The following is a 15,716-nucleotide window of genomic DNA, read 5'->3' as shown; positions in this document are numbered from 1 at the left end:
AAGATAACAAAGTATGATAATGTCACTTGCTTGTAAAAAACATATGTAAGATTCTTGTAGCCAACTTACATATTGTGGATATTTTTCTGTTGTATATGATATCATTTTAATTAACACTCACAAATTGTAAAGCTTATATTTAAGCAATCGATCAACAAATATATATTTTTGACAAAATGTAGCAATGCTATCTTTCTCATTCATTAAGAGAGAATCATCGGAGCCGGAAAATTACAAGAAAATACTATGAAGAGATGGAAAAAAAATCCCATCGTGACCAAACAACATGAGAATTGCAAGGAAATACAAGAAAGAGATCAAACAAATCACACCGAGAGCAACAAAGGAGCTATACGGATGGAAAGACTCACAAATCTCGCCGGTGCAACCAACGCAAGGGAAGATTTCAACTTTCATATTCACTGACCAAGTAAGGCGAGAACGTTTTGAGCTTGACGTCCGGTTGTCCCCGGCAATACTCCTCAAAAGAGGGGGAAGGAGTGTCGAAAGGGAATATGCGGCGATGTAAGGTGATTCACAGACTCACTAATCCGGCAGATGAGACCATTATACTCTTCCAGAAAACTGGTCAAATGGCAAGACAAACAAACACACCTCAGCATGGATCTACGTCAGAAGTAAGAAGAACTAAGACCAGCCACCAACCTGCAGCCTCGGTTAAAAAAAAAAACACCTGCAGCCACGGACCTCAAACCGGCCAACCGCAGGAAGGAACATTATAGACATCAGTTTGTCTATATCATGCTTGCCCGTAGGTTGTACTACCTCCATCGTGTTTATTAGTCCCCCTCATATTTTGGATCAAAAATGACCATAGATTCAACTAGCAAAATATTATGTATATATACTCTCCTAGATTCATATTACTTGTCGCTAGATAGTACAAAGTTGATACAACTTTATACTAAACCAGCGACCGGTAATATGAATCAAGTAACAAAAGGTTTATCATTGGAAACTTATTTCAAATACTAATCTATCAACATAATTTTTAAATCTAATGTCAAAGTTTAGCACAAAATACAAAAAAAAAACTCATAAATCTGGACGGAGGCAGTAAAACACAGCGCCATGTCCAACGGTGCAGTTGGTCAGTAGCAAAACAAAATCCGGTTTGACTTCCGTGGCCATGCATGAAGACAACGTCCACATGACCGTGACCATTGGCACGCGATTCGTTTCTCGGAAGGCGCGGCTAACCAACCGAAACTTGGAAGCTTTTGGAACCTCGACCGTTTCGGCGTTTCCCATGGACATGCACATCACCGTGCACCAGTAAAAACACCTGCACTGCACCAACAACAACAGCAAAGAATAATTCTCCCTCCCTCTGATCTTTCATCATTCACTTTTCCATGCATTGCCCCACGTCATCCTTCTGGACCTTCCGAGGGAGAGAATAAAGAAAAACGGCGCCTTTGAACGGCTCTTGTCCTCAAGTTCAAGTCAAGACGCGACGTCGGATCGATGCTCCACATCTCAACACAGAAAACAGGAACTGGCACAGGACAAAATGGTCGTGTATACCTGTGGCGAGTTTTTTTTACTGGGGTGCCGCAGATCGGTCACACGATGATGCATGTTTGTGCAGGCAAAGTCAGTGGGCATGTTCATTTTTTATGTTTGAGATGACTGAGTAATAACTAGCTAGTGTGAATTGTAACTGGAAGCAGCATATTGGCGCTTCGTTTTTCCTAACATGAGCGACACGTTTCACCCTTTTTAGCTAGGTTAACCAAGGCCCGAGGCAAGTGACTGGTAGGGTTATTAACAGGATCTGTCGGCCGTGACAGTTTATCAAGCGCAGGAGTCGTTCCAAACTTGCCCAGCTTGGCTGTTAAAAAACAGCTGATTAGCTTAATCGGTCCGTGCTAATCCATAGTTAACGTGTTGCAATTCGATTGCACTTGGGGAAAATGGGAACCAAGACTAGGTAAGATGCATCTCTTTTGTTTCTACCACGTAGCACTGACAAAAGACAAGTGTGAGCTATTTTCTGGGGTGTGAGATCGAGGCTCTGGAATTGTCATGCTAGATTTCATACTGAAACTCAAACAGACAAAAAACCTGTGATCATCCAAGGAGAAAAGTTTTTTTTAAGCACGTTGGTTATTATATTAGCCTGGGCCTGGCCGCAGATGTTTGGTGAGCTCTGAAATGTATCTCTTCTTTCTTCAGAGATTCAGATTGATGGACCTACAGAAAGCTATATATATGAAAATTATATCCCAGCCTATTACTCCCTCCGTCCGGAAATACTTGTCATCAATCAAAAATGAATAAAAGAAGATGTATATAGATGTATTTTAGTTCTAGACACATCCTTTTTTGTCCATTCTGATGACAAGTATTTCGGACGGAGGGAGTACTATTCAGACGACTGCCGGGTAGCAAAATCACAAATGTATTAGATATATCTGGTTACTATTTCTGACGTGGATTCAGATCTTTAAAAAAAATATTCTGATGCCTTGTGGAATTCTTTGTCACCTATCTTGTCAAAAAGATGGGCATATCATCTCCCCTCTGAACCATACGCATACATCAGTGGAAGTCGAGTTGCTCACTTCTTTCGGTACAGCAGTTTTCAGTATTCTGTCCTGAAACAGTACATTAGGAAATTCTGTCCAGCCAACTTATAGGAAAAATGAAGCAAAGATCAGGGCCAATGAATTCAACATCAACAGACGAAAATGTACTTTTGCACCGATTAATTCATCGAAGACTGTACTAGTTCTTAGCAACATTGTTTCAGAGATTAGAGACACTCACAAATGCCGCATAGTAAATTTCCTGATAGTGTCAAATGTGGCAACAGGCCTGCATCTGATGACCCCTGACTCACCACAACTGATATGACATCGAGTGGTTGAGTGCATTATGGTTGTCCCCTCTTGCTTCCAACCAAAATCCTACTATCAGGTCAGAAAACGAACTGCTGCAAAATTATAGCAGCAGCATAAGAATAGTGTGATACAGTATATATATGTACTAACAATTGTACCTGGTCCTGGACAGAAGGAGTAGCCGGGAAGCCAGCTCAAATTCGATATGATCGAAAGGGTCAAGCATCCACAGTTCATTCCAAGTTCCCGACCATCGCATTCGGTGTCCAGCGACAGAATTGTTCCTTTCAGGTTGGCCGGCAGTGTCCTTCCATGAGCCAAGAGGATGGGAGATAGCTATTGTGACTGTGTTCAGGTCTGCTCAAGCTACATAAATCCTCGTCACTGTCAGTCGTGTTATGCATGCATGTTGTGTTCCTTGTTTCTTGCGATTTCTTCGCCGCCATCGATCCCCAAGTGGAGTGGGAGGAACTAGGCTGGAAGCAAAGAGACCCAAGATGAGGGGCCCCATTTTTTTTGAAGTTCTCCTGCTCGTCCCACGGACAAGATGATGGCCAAGTACTGAGGACTCAGGAGGAGCACGTGCAGATGACCACCCAATAGTTCTACTTTGGACTGGACAAATGGCAAAGGGTTGAATATTTTGTACTACTATGAGACCTTTGTGTTGTCAAATTTGGACCCCCGGCAGAAGATTATACTCCCTCCGTCTCAAAATAAGTGTCTTAACTTTGTACATATTTTGGGACAGAGGAAGTATTTAATATAGTGATTTCTATGTCACCGCCTGGGATGGATACTGCGATTCAGTCCTGTGATGAAACCTTAACATCAAAATGATAGACCTTGAATCGGAGTAGGCTAGTAGATCCGGTAAACCTACCTTCTCCTGGTGTGGATGAGCTCGATCCAGCACCGGCCATGGTGATGTGGTGACGGCGGCGATGTGGCCAGAGAGATGGCAGCGGTAGTGTGCTTCCCGTGAGCACCGCGCTTACCCTAGATCGATAGGGAGTGTTCGGTGGGGTTTGTGGCAGCGTTCAACCTCGTGAGTCGTGCCCCGGCCCCCACCTCTGTTATATAGCGCGGGTCACAGAGGCCCACCAACCATGGTTTGGTTGGGCGCCCCTGATCAGGGCGCAAGTCAGGGGCCCGTTCGACCCGTTGGATTCGAACGAGATAGAGATCAACCTAACACAAAAATTGTCTTTGGAGAGATCTATGATCTCGTCAAGAAAATCGACCCCGCGAGTCACATGATCTGGTCATCAACTTGAAGTAATGGTTAATTACTTAAGCCGGCTGCATCTTAAACACATGCTGATTTAGTCCGAGGATAATATCAAGGCAGTGATTCAGGGTTCTTTCATCACAGAAAGAATTAAGGTAACAGTGCTAATGTGCTACCTTAGGATTTCGAACTGCCTTGATGCATTTGCCTGAACAGATCGACGAGCTGCGTTGCTCATCATCTTCGTCAGATATTATTACAAAGTTACACTGAACTTTATCAATGACAGGTTGAATGTTCGACGAACTTCAAGCATTACCAGTTTACCACAATGGTTTGCGGTCTTTCTAGGTTCTTGATGAGCATGCTCTTAATGAAGAGTTGAGCAGAGTTAATGCAATCTGCATTGTATGAAGAATGACTGCTACTACATGCTGATGACTCATACACTAGATTTTGACACTGCAACAATGTCAATTATGGATTGGTCTGGACCATTTCTGCAGTCATCGACTAACTGATCAACAAAAAAAGTTGGGATACTGTTCAATAGCTTCCATTTGAACATTCTTCATTTTCTAGAACAGCATAATAAATACATCTGCGTGCCCAAGAAAATGAGTATTGGACGGTATGAGTTGCTTGAACTGAATTGTTCTTTAAAGTTTCTGACTTCCTGCCTTCAGCATCAGTTATTTTTCACCGGGCTGATGGCAAGAGTTGAATTTTTGGGCATAAACTTGCTGTCGTCAATTTGCGCAAACAGGATTTCAGACAAAAAGGCAATGAATTCTTCAGCGTGCCCAAAAAGGTAAACGAGTAGATGATATGAATTGCATGAAATCGTTCTCTGAATTTTTCACAGAAGTTATTTCTGCCAGGCTGATGACAAGAGTTCTTTTTGGAACAAAACATCTGTGTTTTCGATTTGCATGAACAGGGGCTGATAGATTAAATGAAGTATAAGTTAGTTTGACATACTGTAGTGAAACAGCGCATATTTAACTGTTACAAGTCGCGCTGTGGATATATTTGACAAACAGTTGTCATTTTGGTAAGATATAGCCTGAACTCCGCCTAGAAAAAAGGATATAGCCTGAACTGGAACGGGAAGTCTAATGAGGCTTACAATATATATGCTTCTTTTTACAGAACACTGCAAATCTCCAATGAAGCTTTCAACTGGAGCTTAAATGTTTGATGTGGATTGTGCAGCAAAGAGATTCAGTGCAGACTTGTCGACAAAGAATGTCCACTGCTCCTCTCCATGCTATGCATTTATTGGTAGCTTTGACACTGCAACAATATAAATCATCACTGTGTGCTGAATTGGACATTTTGGGGGAGCTTTATGGCCCTTTATATGAATTAATAGGAGCTTCCCAAGAAGAAACAGAAGGCCGAAGAATTGTTACAATAGAGATAAGATCAACCTGATGTATGACACATCTTCTGACAATTCGATCGTGAACAGTTTATGTTCTTATCAACGATGACATTAAACAATGGAAACAATGAGAAACAAACTGATAGCACACACGCATATCAGTAAGCAATAAGCCCCAAATGTACAATCTTTCGAGCAAGACAGCCCAATGGTCACAACAGAAGGTTAGCATAATAACTGAAGCCTCTGGGTAAACTTACATCAGCCACATAATTAAGTCACTCGGTTTCCATAACGTGTACCTTTGTTCAGATGCACGGTGTCAGCACAACAATGTTAATGATGCCAATGGAAAGCAAATCACTACCTCATCATGATCAATCCAAAATAACTTCCATCTCGTATACACTGGCTAAAAAATGGAGCCGGATTTCCCCTTCCCCATGAGCATGTCCTTGGCCTCGTTTATCTTGGAAGCAATGTAATGGCTGCCACCACCATCAGGGTGGTTGGCTACCATTACCCTCTTGTGGGCCTCCTTTATCTTGTCCAGTGCAGCACGTTCTCTGAAGAAACGACAGTTTCATATTTTCAGCATCTCAATGTAACTCAAAAAACAACTGTACATCATTTCAGTCGCACAGGATTTCAGCGACATTATCAATATACAGGTTAACAAGGACATGATGAAGAAGAAACATCACCTTACGCCAAGGATCAGTGCGGCTTCTCTTCTGCTCATCTCCCTCTCAAATCCGCCAGGATAGAATTTACGCACACGTGGCATCGCCGCCCGGATTCGAAAGGCCTGCCATGCCTGAATCATGAATCTGCTTCCCATCGCAGCAGCAGCTACCGACAGCCCAGCTACCAGCGGCGTGGCCTGTGGTACCAGAGAATGTTCCAGCACACTGATTAGACCGATCGATGACAGAGCTAAAATTCAGAATCATACTCTCAACATGACATGGCTAAGTTTCTGAATTATGTGCAGGTTCAGTTATGCATTCAACATATATACACAATAATAAAGGAGAAATTCATCTTCATATAACTGCAAATTGTACCCAACCAAATGATTCAGTTCAACCACAGGTTCCTAAATCCATGTCAGGTACACGAACCCAGCCAGGCAGACTGCTATCGTTGTCTGGCACTGTTCGTCTGGACCAGCGCGGCTAAGGGGGGTCACGGCTGCTGCAGTGAGCGACTGCTGCCGCCTCTCCGGACCAGCGGACCACGCTGGCCGCCGGGACCCTGGGATGGCCCGATTCAACCAACCCGCTAGCACTGGGCACGCTAGCAGCCCCGCCAGTAGCGACCCGGTCGCCGTCGTCGACGGCGGAACAGGAGACCCGATCCCGAATTGGGCAGGACGTTTACCAGATACTGTCGCTGTTCCGCCGTAACTCTCAAACAGCCGGCGGACCCGACCCGGGATGGACCTCGCCTTGGATTGTACTCGACCGCTAGCTGCTGCCCCTATCCCTCTATCTATATACCGGAGCCGCGGGGCACGGCAGGAGGAACGACAGCGACGCCGGATCTTCTGTAGAACGACGCGAGAACGAAGGGCCGGGGTGGGGAGGAGGGCGTACCATGGCGCGACGGCGGCGAGCGAGCGAGTGAGCGAGGCGGCCGGAGCAGTCCCGTCGGCGAGCTCGCCCGATTCTGCGGAACCGAGGGGGAGGAGGCTGCGGGCGCGCGAGGTTTGGGTGCCTCTGTGGGCCGGGGTGGTTGCGGATTAAGGCGAGCGAGGCGGCGCTCTTCTTGTGCAGCAAGAAAGAATCGAGTGGAAAAAGGAGGAGGGGTCGGTTTCCTTCTCTTTTTTCTTTTTTTTCTTTTCGTTATAAGATGAGAAATTGGTTGGTTCATCTTGGGGAAGAAGAAGAAGAAGAAGAAAAGAATACGCGGCGGCGGCGGCGGAGGGCACGCGGCGGGACGCTTCCGGAGAAGGCTGGAACACGCGCGCCCCCGGTCGTTCGAGAAGGCCCACGAGGCCATCAAAGAACAGGGGAGCCTTCGCTGAAAGCCGACTCAAACGGGCCGGCCCACTCTGCCCGTCACACGGGTTTCTCTTTTTCTTCTTCCGTTTTTAGTCGGCCTTTCACCTAAAAAAGCTACATATTTTTAGGAGCTACATTAAACCTATGAAAAGTATTCTTAGAAAAAAGATCAGTATGTGTTACATACTATACAAAAGTCCAGTGTACATAAAGAAGCTTAATCTATATTCAATGAATGTTCGGTGTGTGTCATAAAAATGTAAATCATATAATTTTTTAAAATTATATTGTATATAAAAATAAAAAATATTAATCATATACTAGAAACATTTCCACTATATTAGTAATAAATGTTCACCATATATTTAAAAAAGACCTAAAATTTAAGAAATTTTAAACGATGAAAGAAAATAAAAGAAAACCAAAATCTGAAAAAGCAAACAAAACAAATACAAAAACGAAACAGAAAACCAAGAGCAAAACCACACACACAAAAAAAAATGCGCAAACGTGCCAAATGAGCCAACCCATCTTGCCTCGCGTTTCTGGCGCACCTATATGATTCAGGTGGACGTCCCATAGGATTTTCCAAGATTCTTTTCCCACCACCGGAACTATATCTTGCCTATAGTGGGTATAACTATCATCTCGTCTGATATGATTTTCCAAGATTCTTTCCCCACCACCAGAACTATATCTCGCCTATAATGGGTATAACTATCATCTCGTCTGATAGCTTTCCTCCCTAGTGTAGCTGCTCGGCCAGCTCATTTCTCTTTATTCCGTTAGCTGTGACGCTCGCTCGTGAAAGTTGTTCCACCGCTCCACAGTTTTGGTTTGCTTTTGAGAAAGGGGGGTTCTGTTTTTTTCTTCTGTTCATTTATCTGGTTCTCTCTTTTTCTTTATCAGTTTTCTATTTTTTTACATCGGGCTTCTTTACTTCTTTCATGGTTCTTTATTTCCTTTTTCATTGTTTTTCTTTGTTTCTCTCTTCCTTTTTCACTGGTTTTTATTGCTTTTTTTTCTTGTTTCTTTCTTGGTTTTCTTTTTTTTCTCGTTCATTTCTTTGGTTTTCATCATCTTTCTTTGTTTTTCTTTTATTATTCATCACATGTCTAAAAATTTTGGTCCACATGTGTACATTTTTCTATGCGTTAGGAACATTATTTGCATATGTTTAACAATTTTACAAATGCATGATTAACATCTTTTATAATTTTATGTTTGAGGACTAATTACATTTTTATATATACCAAGAAATTTTTGTAACATGTTTAACATTTTAAATATATTATTAATACTTTTTATACATCACCAATATTTTTAATACACGTTCTATAATTTCGTATACATCAGGATTATTTTTATACACCTTTAAAATTAACACGTGATTAACACTTTTTTCATACACATTATATATTTTCATATATATTTGAAATATTTTTTATATATGTTTAACATTTTTAAATGTGTTATTTACATTTTTCAAACACACGTATTTGAATATTTGTTGTTCAAATATGTGTTAAATATGTTTTCAATAATTCTTGAAAAAAAAGCTGGACACTATCAACATTATTTATAAGTTGCACCAGCATTGTTTAACACTACACAAAACTTTTTTTCATACTTAAATATTTTTTTGATATATATATTATGTTGTTTTCAAAATAAAAAATAACAAAATCGAGTAAGCCAAATAACAAAATCTGAAAAGAAGGGACGGTGTAACCAGACCGGCCAGTCCTGGTCTGTCTAGCTTGAAGCGAGATATATAGTCTCACGCCCGTTTCCCACCGTTTCTGCACAAGGTAGGCTAGCTAGTAAGCTCACATCAGCGATGGTCTGCTCCTGTATGAGGGTTTTCTCGTGTCGTGTCGCCGCCGCGATTTGAGAATTTAGGTCCCTTCGCCTCTGGCTACCATCTTGGCACTCAGTCGTGGGGGGACTTTGAATCTTCAAGACATTTATGTTCTTCGTCAACTTCTAGTGATTATCATAGTTGTGTAAGAATTAATTTCCTCTTATTTTTCTGGCGATGCCATGAGATTAGAGAGTTTTTTTATCCTTGTAGATCCAATTTATTCGAATATGGTGAGTTTTTGTTGTGTCAAGCTTTTTCTGTTGGTTTGATTCTTTGAGGAGATGAAATCTTTCGACATCATGGTGAAGATATAGTGATTTAATGGCATGCATTTCTAGGGGATCATCACCAGTTCAAGTACGTTCATCGATGAAGGCTTCCCATCTTTTTGGATGGATGACTCAATGCACTTCCAAAAACCATTATTGATAATGTTTGTGTGGGTGAAATAACGACAACATCGTTGCTTCAATCCAATTGCAGCCTCTTTATTGAAGTATTTGGTGTATTTCTTCAAGCAGATATTGATACCCCGAAGAAGGTGTTTTCAAGAGATTTCGTTATAGTTCTTAGTCATAAGAGTTATTTTGTATTTTCTTGAATCTTAGGTTCAAATCAGTGTACCCGTAAAAAAATTGATAGTCAGTGTACATGTAATTATTATGAGTATGAAAAAAAATTATAGGTGTTTTTGAAAAAACTACTAAGCTCGCTTCATGCCTTATCTACCGGTTTCGAGAAGGTTCAAATGGTTTTCTTCGTTTTCCTTTTTATGTGCTTTCTTTTGTTGCTTTATTGCTTCTCCAATTTTTCTGATTTTTTTCTTGCATTTTCTTGTTTTAATTTTTTACTGCCTGAAAATTATGAACATCTTTTTATATCCAGAATTTTTTTCACATTTGTTAACATTTTTTTAAAATTGATTAATATCTTTCGTAATTTTGTAAACATCTTTTTTATTTTCCGATATTAAAGAACATATTAATAAATATTAATATTTACAAATTCGTTCCAAATTTATGGAAATTTTTCAGTTGATTATTTTTAAAACTGAAAAGAAATTTAAAATACAAAACTTTGTCAGCATTTTTTAATTTGAACTCATAATCATTTTATAATGTTTGTAAATATATTCAAAATTCATATATATATATATATATATATATATATATATATATTCAAATCCATAAACATGAATTTTACTTCAAATACATTTTTCTTACCTTTTACGAATGTTTCAACAAAACCGCGAACATTTTTCATTTTTTTGGGGCATAATATATATTCTCTCGGTTTTCCTTCCTCTCTATTTTTTTACCGTCACTTCTACAAATGTGCTGAGGCGCAACTAGGTCGACTGGTCAACCAGCCGAAGCGAGTGCCTTGTGATGTGTGTTTGGTCATGCTTTGACATGTTGCACACGGAGTACAAGATTCCTTCTAATTTTTATTATTTTGGTGTTCGTTGTACTGGCATAATTGAAGTTGAATAGATCAAAAGTTTTCTTCAAAAAAAGGGGCAGCGACAATAGTTTTTTTTTTTGAGGGGAAAACCAAGTTTTATTCAGCAAAATCCACATGAAGTGGTATACAACTCTGGTCATGAGATACACCCAACCAGACGTGGCGACCCGGACCTCTAGTTATCGCAAACTTGGCTAAACTATGTGCCTCATAATTAGCGGCACGAGACTCAAAAAAAAGTTACAAGTAAAAGTAGCAGCTCGAAGGTTTATTTCGGTTACAATTGCACCATATGAACCCCGCGCATGTCCAGAGATATCGGATATGACCTGCTGACAATCAGAAGCCACCACAAAATGATGTATGTCCAAGTCTTCGGCGAGGGAGAGTGCTTCTCGACAGGCTATTGCTTCGATTGTTGCTGGATCATGAACTCCTTCGATCACAAGAGCAGCGCTACCCAAATAGTTTCCTCCTCCGTCTCTGCAAACAACCGCCGCGGCTCCTCTCTGTCCTGAAAGGACACCCCCATCAACGTGAATTTTACAGAAACCCAAGGGCGGTTTCTTTGGCTGCTGCGTTACCCCGGGGGTAGCTCTGACATGCACGTGCCTGTTCCTAATAAGACCGAGTTCATTAATAAATCTGGCAATGAAACTGTGAGTGTCCTGGGGGCTCTGAAAGATTGATTCATGTATCGCCTTGCGTCGTGCATGCCATATGGACCACAGCGTCACCGTCATCAGCACAAACTGCTCATGGGTTAAGGCCTGCATCAGTGTAAACAGCCACTGCTTTGCATTAGGCTCAGTATTTGCTATGATTTTATGTGTAAACTCATCATCCGCCAGTGCCCAGACACTTCTTGATGCAGTATAGTCTAGCAAAGAATGACGTCACGAGTCCTGAGCTCCGCAAAGGCCACATTGATCCGAAACAGCCATGTGCCGATGCGCATGAACATCGTTGGTCGGTAGCGAATGCTTGGAGAGCCTCCATAGGAACATTCTGAGTTTCCCCGACACTTCGGTTTTCCAGAGGGATTTCCATGCACTTTCCTCCACTCTAGGATTTGAAGTACCACCTGACCCGTAAAGCAATTCCTCCCTTCGTTGCTTAGTAGCAACTAGCATTCTGTATGCAGATCTAGCCGTGAAACAACCATGTTTCTCAAAGTGCCAAGCCCAGAAATCTGTTATACTACGTGTACACAGAGGAATGCCCATAATAGTCTGAACATCCATGGGCATGAACGTGGCTTGGATTAGTTGGGCGTTCCAGGAGGCACTTGAACTTAAGATAAGGTCAGACACTCTTTGCGGTGGGTTCGGTGCAATGCTTCCATAAGGCCGTAGCATATCATCCTGGGGTAGCCAGTTATGAGTCCATATATTAGTGTCATCACCATTGCCGATGCGTCTGATTAGCCCCATATTGAGAGTGTCTTTTCCCTCCATAATGGCTCGCCACACCTGGCTTGGGTGGCTTCCCAGTTCAGCTTCGAGGAACTCCCTGTTTGGGTAATAAATGCTTTTAAGGAGACGCGCACAAAGTGTATCCGGACCTTGTAGCAGATGCCACGCTTGCCTGGCCAGCATCGCAAGATTGAATAACTCAAAGTCCTTAAACCCGAGTCCTCCCATACCCTTTGGTTTGGTCATTGTGCTCCATGACACCCAATGGGGCTTCCTCTTTCCTTCCTTACTCCCCCACCAGAACTTTCTGATCAGCATGTTCAGGTGTTCGCAAAGCCCTCTTGGGAGCTTAAAACAAGACATAGAGAAAACTGGCACTGCTTGCGCCACGGACTTGACTAATACTTCCTTACCCGCCGTGGACATGGTTTGTTCAATCCAACCCTGTACTTTACTCCACAACCTGTCCTTTAGGTATTTGAAGGCGCCATTCTTTGAGCTACCAATATCAGAGGGCATCCCTAGATACTTCTCGTTAAGGGTTTCATTAGGGACATTGAGAGCCCCTTTGATCTCTTGTCTAACCGTCTCAGGAACTCCTTTACTGAAATATATTGATGACTTAGAGTGGTTGATACGCTGTCCTGTCGCCTGACAGTAAGTGTTCAGAACATGGTACACCTCATTTGCACCCACACTATTTGCCTTGAAAAACAGCAGGCTGTCATCAGCGAATAAGAGATGGCTCACTGGCGGCGCCGTTGGTGCAACCTGTAGACCACTCAAGTTTGATGACTCACTTTTTGATTTTAATAGGCACGAAAGGCCCTCTGCTGCTAACAAGAACAAGTATGGAGATATGGGATCCCCTTGTCTGATTCCACGTGATGGTTTGAACTGTTGTAGTTTCTTTCCGTTAAACAGCACAGAGAAAGTCACTGTTCTTACCATGCTCATGACAATATCCACCCACCTGGCATTGAAGCCAAGTTTAAGCATTATGGCCTTCAGGTAAGACCACTCAACCCTATCGTATGCCTTCATCATATCCAGCTTGAGGGCACAGGACTGATTTTTCTTTGCCTTGTTTCTCTTCATGAAGTGCAAGCACTCATAAGCCATTATGATGTTATCTGTAATTAACCTCCCAGGTACAAAAGCTGACTGTTCCGGTGAAATAATTTCAGGCAATACCACCTTCAATCTGTTGGATATCACTTTTGACGCAATTTTGTAGAAAACATTACAGAGGCTGATTGGACGGAATTGTGAGAGAAGTGATGGATTTTTTACCTTTGGGATAAGAACAAGGATTGTGTCGTTGATGCATTCTGCAGATTCGATGCCATCAACTATTCTCAGAACAGCCTTGGTGACATCCTCTCCACAAGTATCCCAATGGTGTTGGAAGAAGTGGGCCGGGTAACCATCCGGGCCCGGTGCTTTAATTGGGTACATTTGGAACAAAGCCATTTTCACCTCTTTTTTGGTATAAGGAGCACACAAGCTCGCATTCATCTCATGTGTGACTTTAGTTGGTACTGCCTCGAGGACCCTTTCCACACCATGTATCCCTTCGGACGTGTATAGCTCCTGATAAAAGGCAGTAGCCATGTCTTCCATTTCCTTCAAGTTTTCAGTTAACTGCCCATCCGGTTTTTTGTAGCGATTTTATCTGGTTTTTCCTTCTCCTCCGACTAGCACGAAGATGGAAAAAATACGTGTTTTTATCCCCATGTATCAGCCAGTCGAGCCGGGCTCTCTGTCGCCAAAGTATTTCTTCTCGGTGGTACAACTCAGTGAGTCTATCCACCACTTTTATTTCTGCATGCACTGGGCCAATGCGGTTTGGACTATCCCTCATCTCCTGTAGCTCCTTCTTTAAATCCTGAATTTCCCTTCTCACGTTCCTAAACTGGGTTTTGTCCCAGTTCGCAAGATCCGATGATAACGACCTTAGCTTCTCGTTTACCGCACTGGCAGAATCTGCCGCCCCACTCTTCCATGCTGTCTCCACTGTTGGCTGGAGGCTCGGATCCCTCTCCCATGCCATCTCGTACTTAAATGTCCGTGGGGCCCGTCTGCAAGCTGTCCCTGCATGTATCTCACGTAAATGGGTACGTGATCACTGGTGGCTGCTGTTTTGTGTTCCAGCTGCGCATGCGGGAAGGTGATCGACCATGCTGGGTTAGCCACTCCCCGATCGAGCCTTACCCTTGTAAAAGTTCCTCCTGTCACTTTCCGTTCAAATGTCCAGCTGCTCCCAATATATCCAATATCCGCTAGACCGCAAGTATCCAACGCATCTCTAAAGGCATCCATTTGCGCTTGGCTTCTGTTTCCCACTCCGTCATGCTCATGGAGCTGCAACACCTCATTGAAATCGCCTAAGGCAAGCCATGGCAAGTCGCTATCACCAACAATTCCCCTTAGCATGTCCCAAGTTTTGTACCTTTCATTTACTTGGGCTTCTCCATAAACAAAGGTAACCCGTGTTCTGACATCAACAAGATTATCAATAACAACATCAATATGGTACTGAGAGTAACCGACAATTTCAAGCTTTATTTCATCGTTCCAAAAGACACCTAGTCCTCCACTTCTCCCCGAACTACTAACTGCAAAAATTTTATTATAACCTAGTGAACCACCCATACTCTCAACTCTAGATCCCTCTATCTGGGTTTCAAGGATACAAAGTACAGAGGGGGCAAACTGCTTCGTTAGGTCACGAAGCTCTTGAACTGTCGCCGGTTTGCCAGCGCCACGACAGTTCCAACATAGGAGACTCATTGCGCTTGGTGCGACCCCCCTGGAGGCCCGCCATACGCGCATCTTGGTTTTTGGTGTTCACTGTGTTCTTCCCCGGGGGCTTTTCAATGGTCGATGAGCTTAACTTGTTCCTCTTTGGCTCTTGCTTTGCGGAAGGACTAGCTGGAACTTCAGGAGCGGGCAGCAGCAGGAGCTTGTTGGCGTCGGAAGAAGTGTTCTCTGGATTCACGTAGGTTATTGGGTCGCCTACCGTGGCCCCCCTCTTCCTGTTATTCTCAGCATCGAGCATGGCTATGTCAAGGTCAATTTTCTCAGGTTCTTCGTCTCTGTACCCGGGTGCAGACTGCTGCGATGTTCCACGACCTCGGCCTCTGCCCGATCGCCCTCTGCCTCGACCCCCTCTTGAACCAGAGCCGTCTCCCGCACCTCTTCCTTCTCCTGGACCGTCTCCCGGCCCCTTGAACCATGTTGCTTTCAGATCCTTATATACCAGAGATTCTGGAGGGTGAACTCCATCACCACACTCTTTAAACAGATGGCCTATATATCCACAAACTGCACACCAATCTGGGAGCCGCTCGTATTTCACCCTAAAGATCACCCTCTGCATGGTTTCCTTCTTCTTGATGACCAGAGACACAACGTTCTTGAGAGGTTTAGTCACATCAAGCCTCGGCCGAACCCTTGCAAAGTTGCTCTCAAAATCATGT

At 42.9% G+C, this 15,716-nt stretch overlaps 1 protein-coding gene across 1 annotated transcript; it reads right to left on the bottom strand.

The window, feature by feature from the left end:
- Positions 1–5,521: 5,521 nt before the first annotated feature.
- Positions 5,522–7,341, bottom strand: LOC119312004 (mitochondrial import inner membrane translocase subunit TIM14-3-like). Its single transcript, XM_037587724.1, has 3 exons — positions 7,084–7,341; positions 6,190–6,368; positions 5,522–6,051 (listed from the first exon to the last, which is right to left on the bottom strand). Exons 1-3 carry the CDS (start codon positions 7,084–7,086, stop codon positions 5,898–5,900), a joined length of 336 nt encoding a protein of 111 aa, XP_037443621.1. The 5' UTR covers positions 7,087–7,341; the 3' UTR covers positions 5,522–5,897.
- Positions 7,342–15,716: the final 8,375 nt, after the last annotated feature.

This window comes from Triticum dicoccoides, chromosome 5B, assembly GCF_002162155.2.
Source record: "Triticum dicoccoides isolate Atlit2015 ecotype Zavitan chromosome 5B, WEW_v2.0, whole genome shotgun sequence".
Classification (NCBI taxonomy): Eukaryota; Viridiplantae; Streptophyta; class Magnoliopsida; order Poales; family Poaceae; genus Triticum; species Triticum dicoccoides.
Note: the sequence above shows the minus strand (reverse complement) of the source record. Positions and strands in the feature narration are given on the sequence as shown.

Bases quoted from the DNA above. Each gene is read 5' to 3' on its own strand.
- LOC119312004 (XM_037587724.1), bottom strand. The intron at 6,052-6,189 runs GTGATGTTTCTT...TCGTTTCTTCAG, and splicing joins GCACTGATCCTTGGCGTAAG to AGAACGTGCTGCACTGGACA.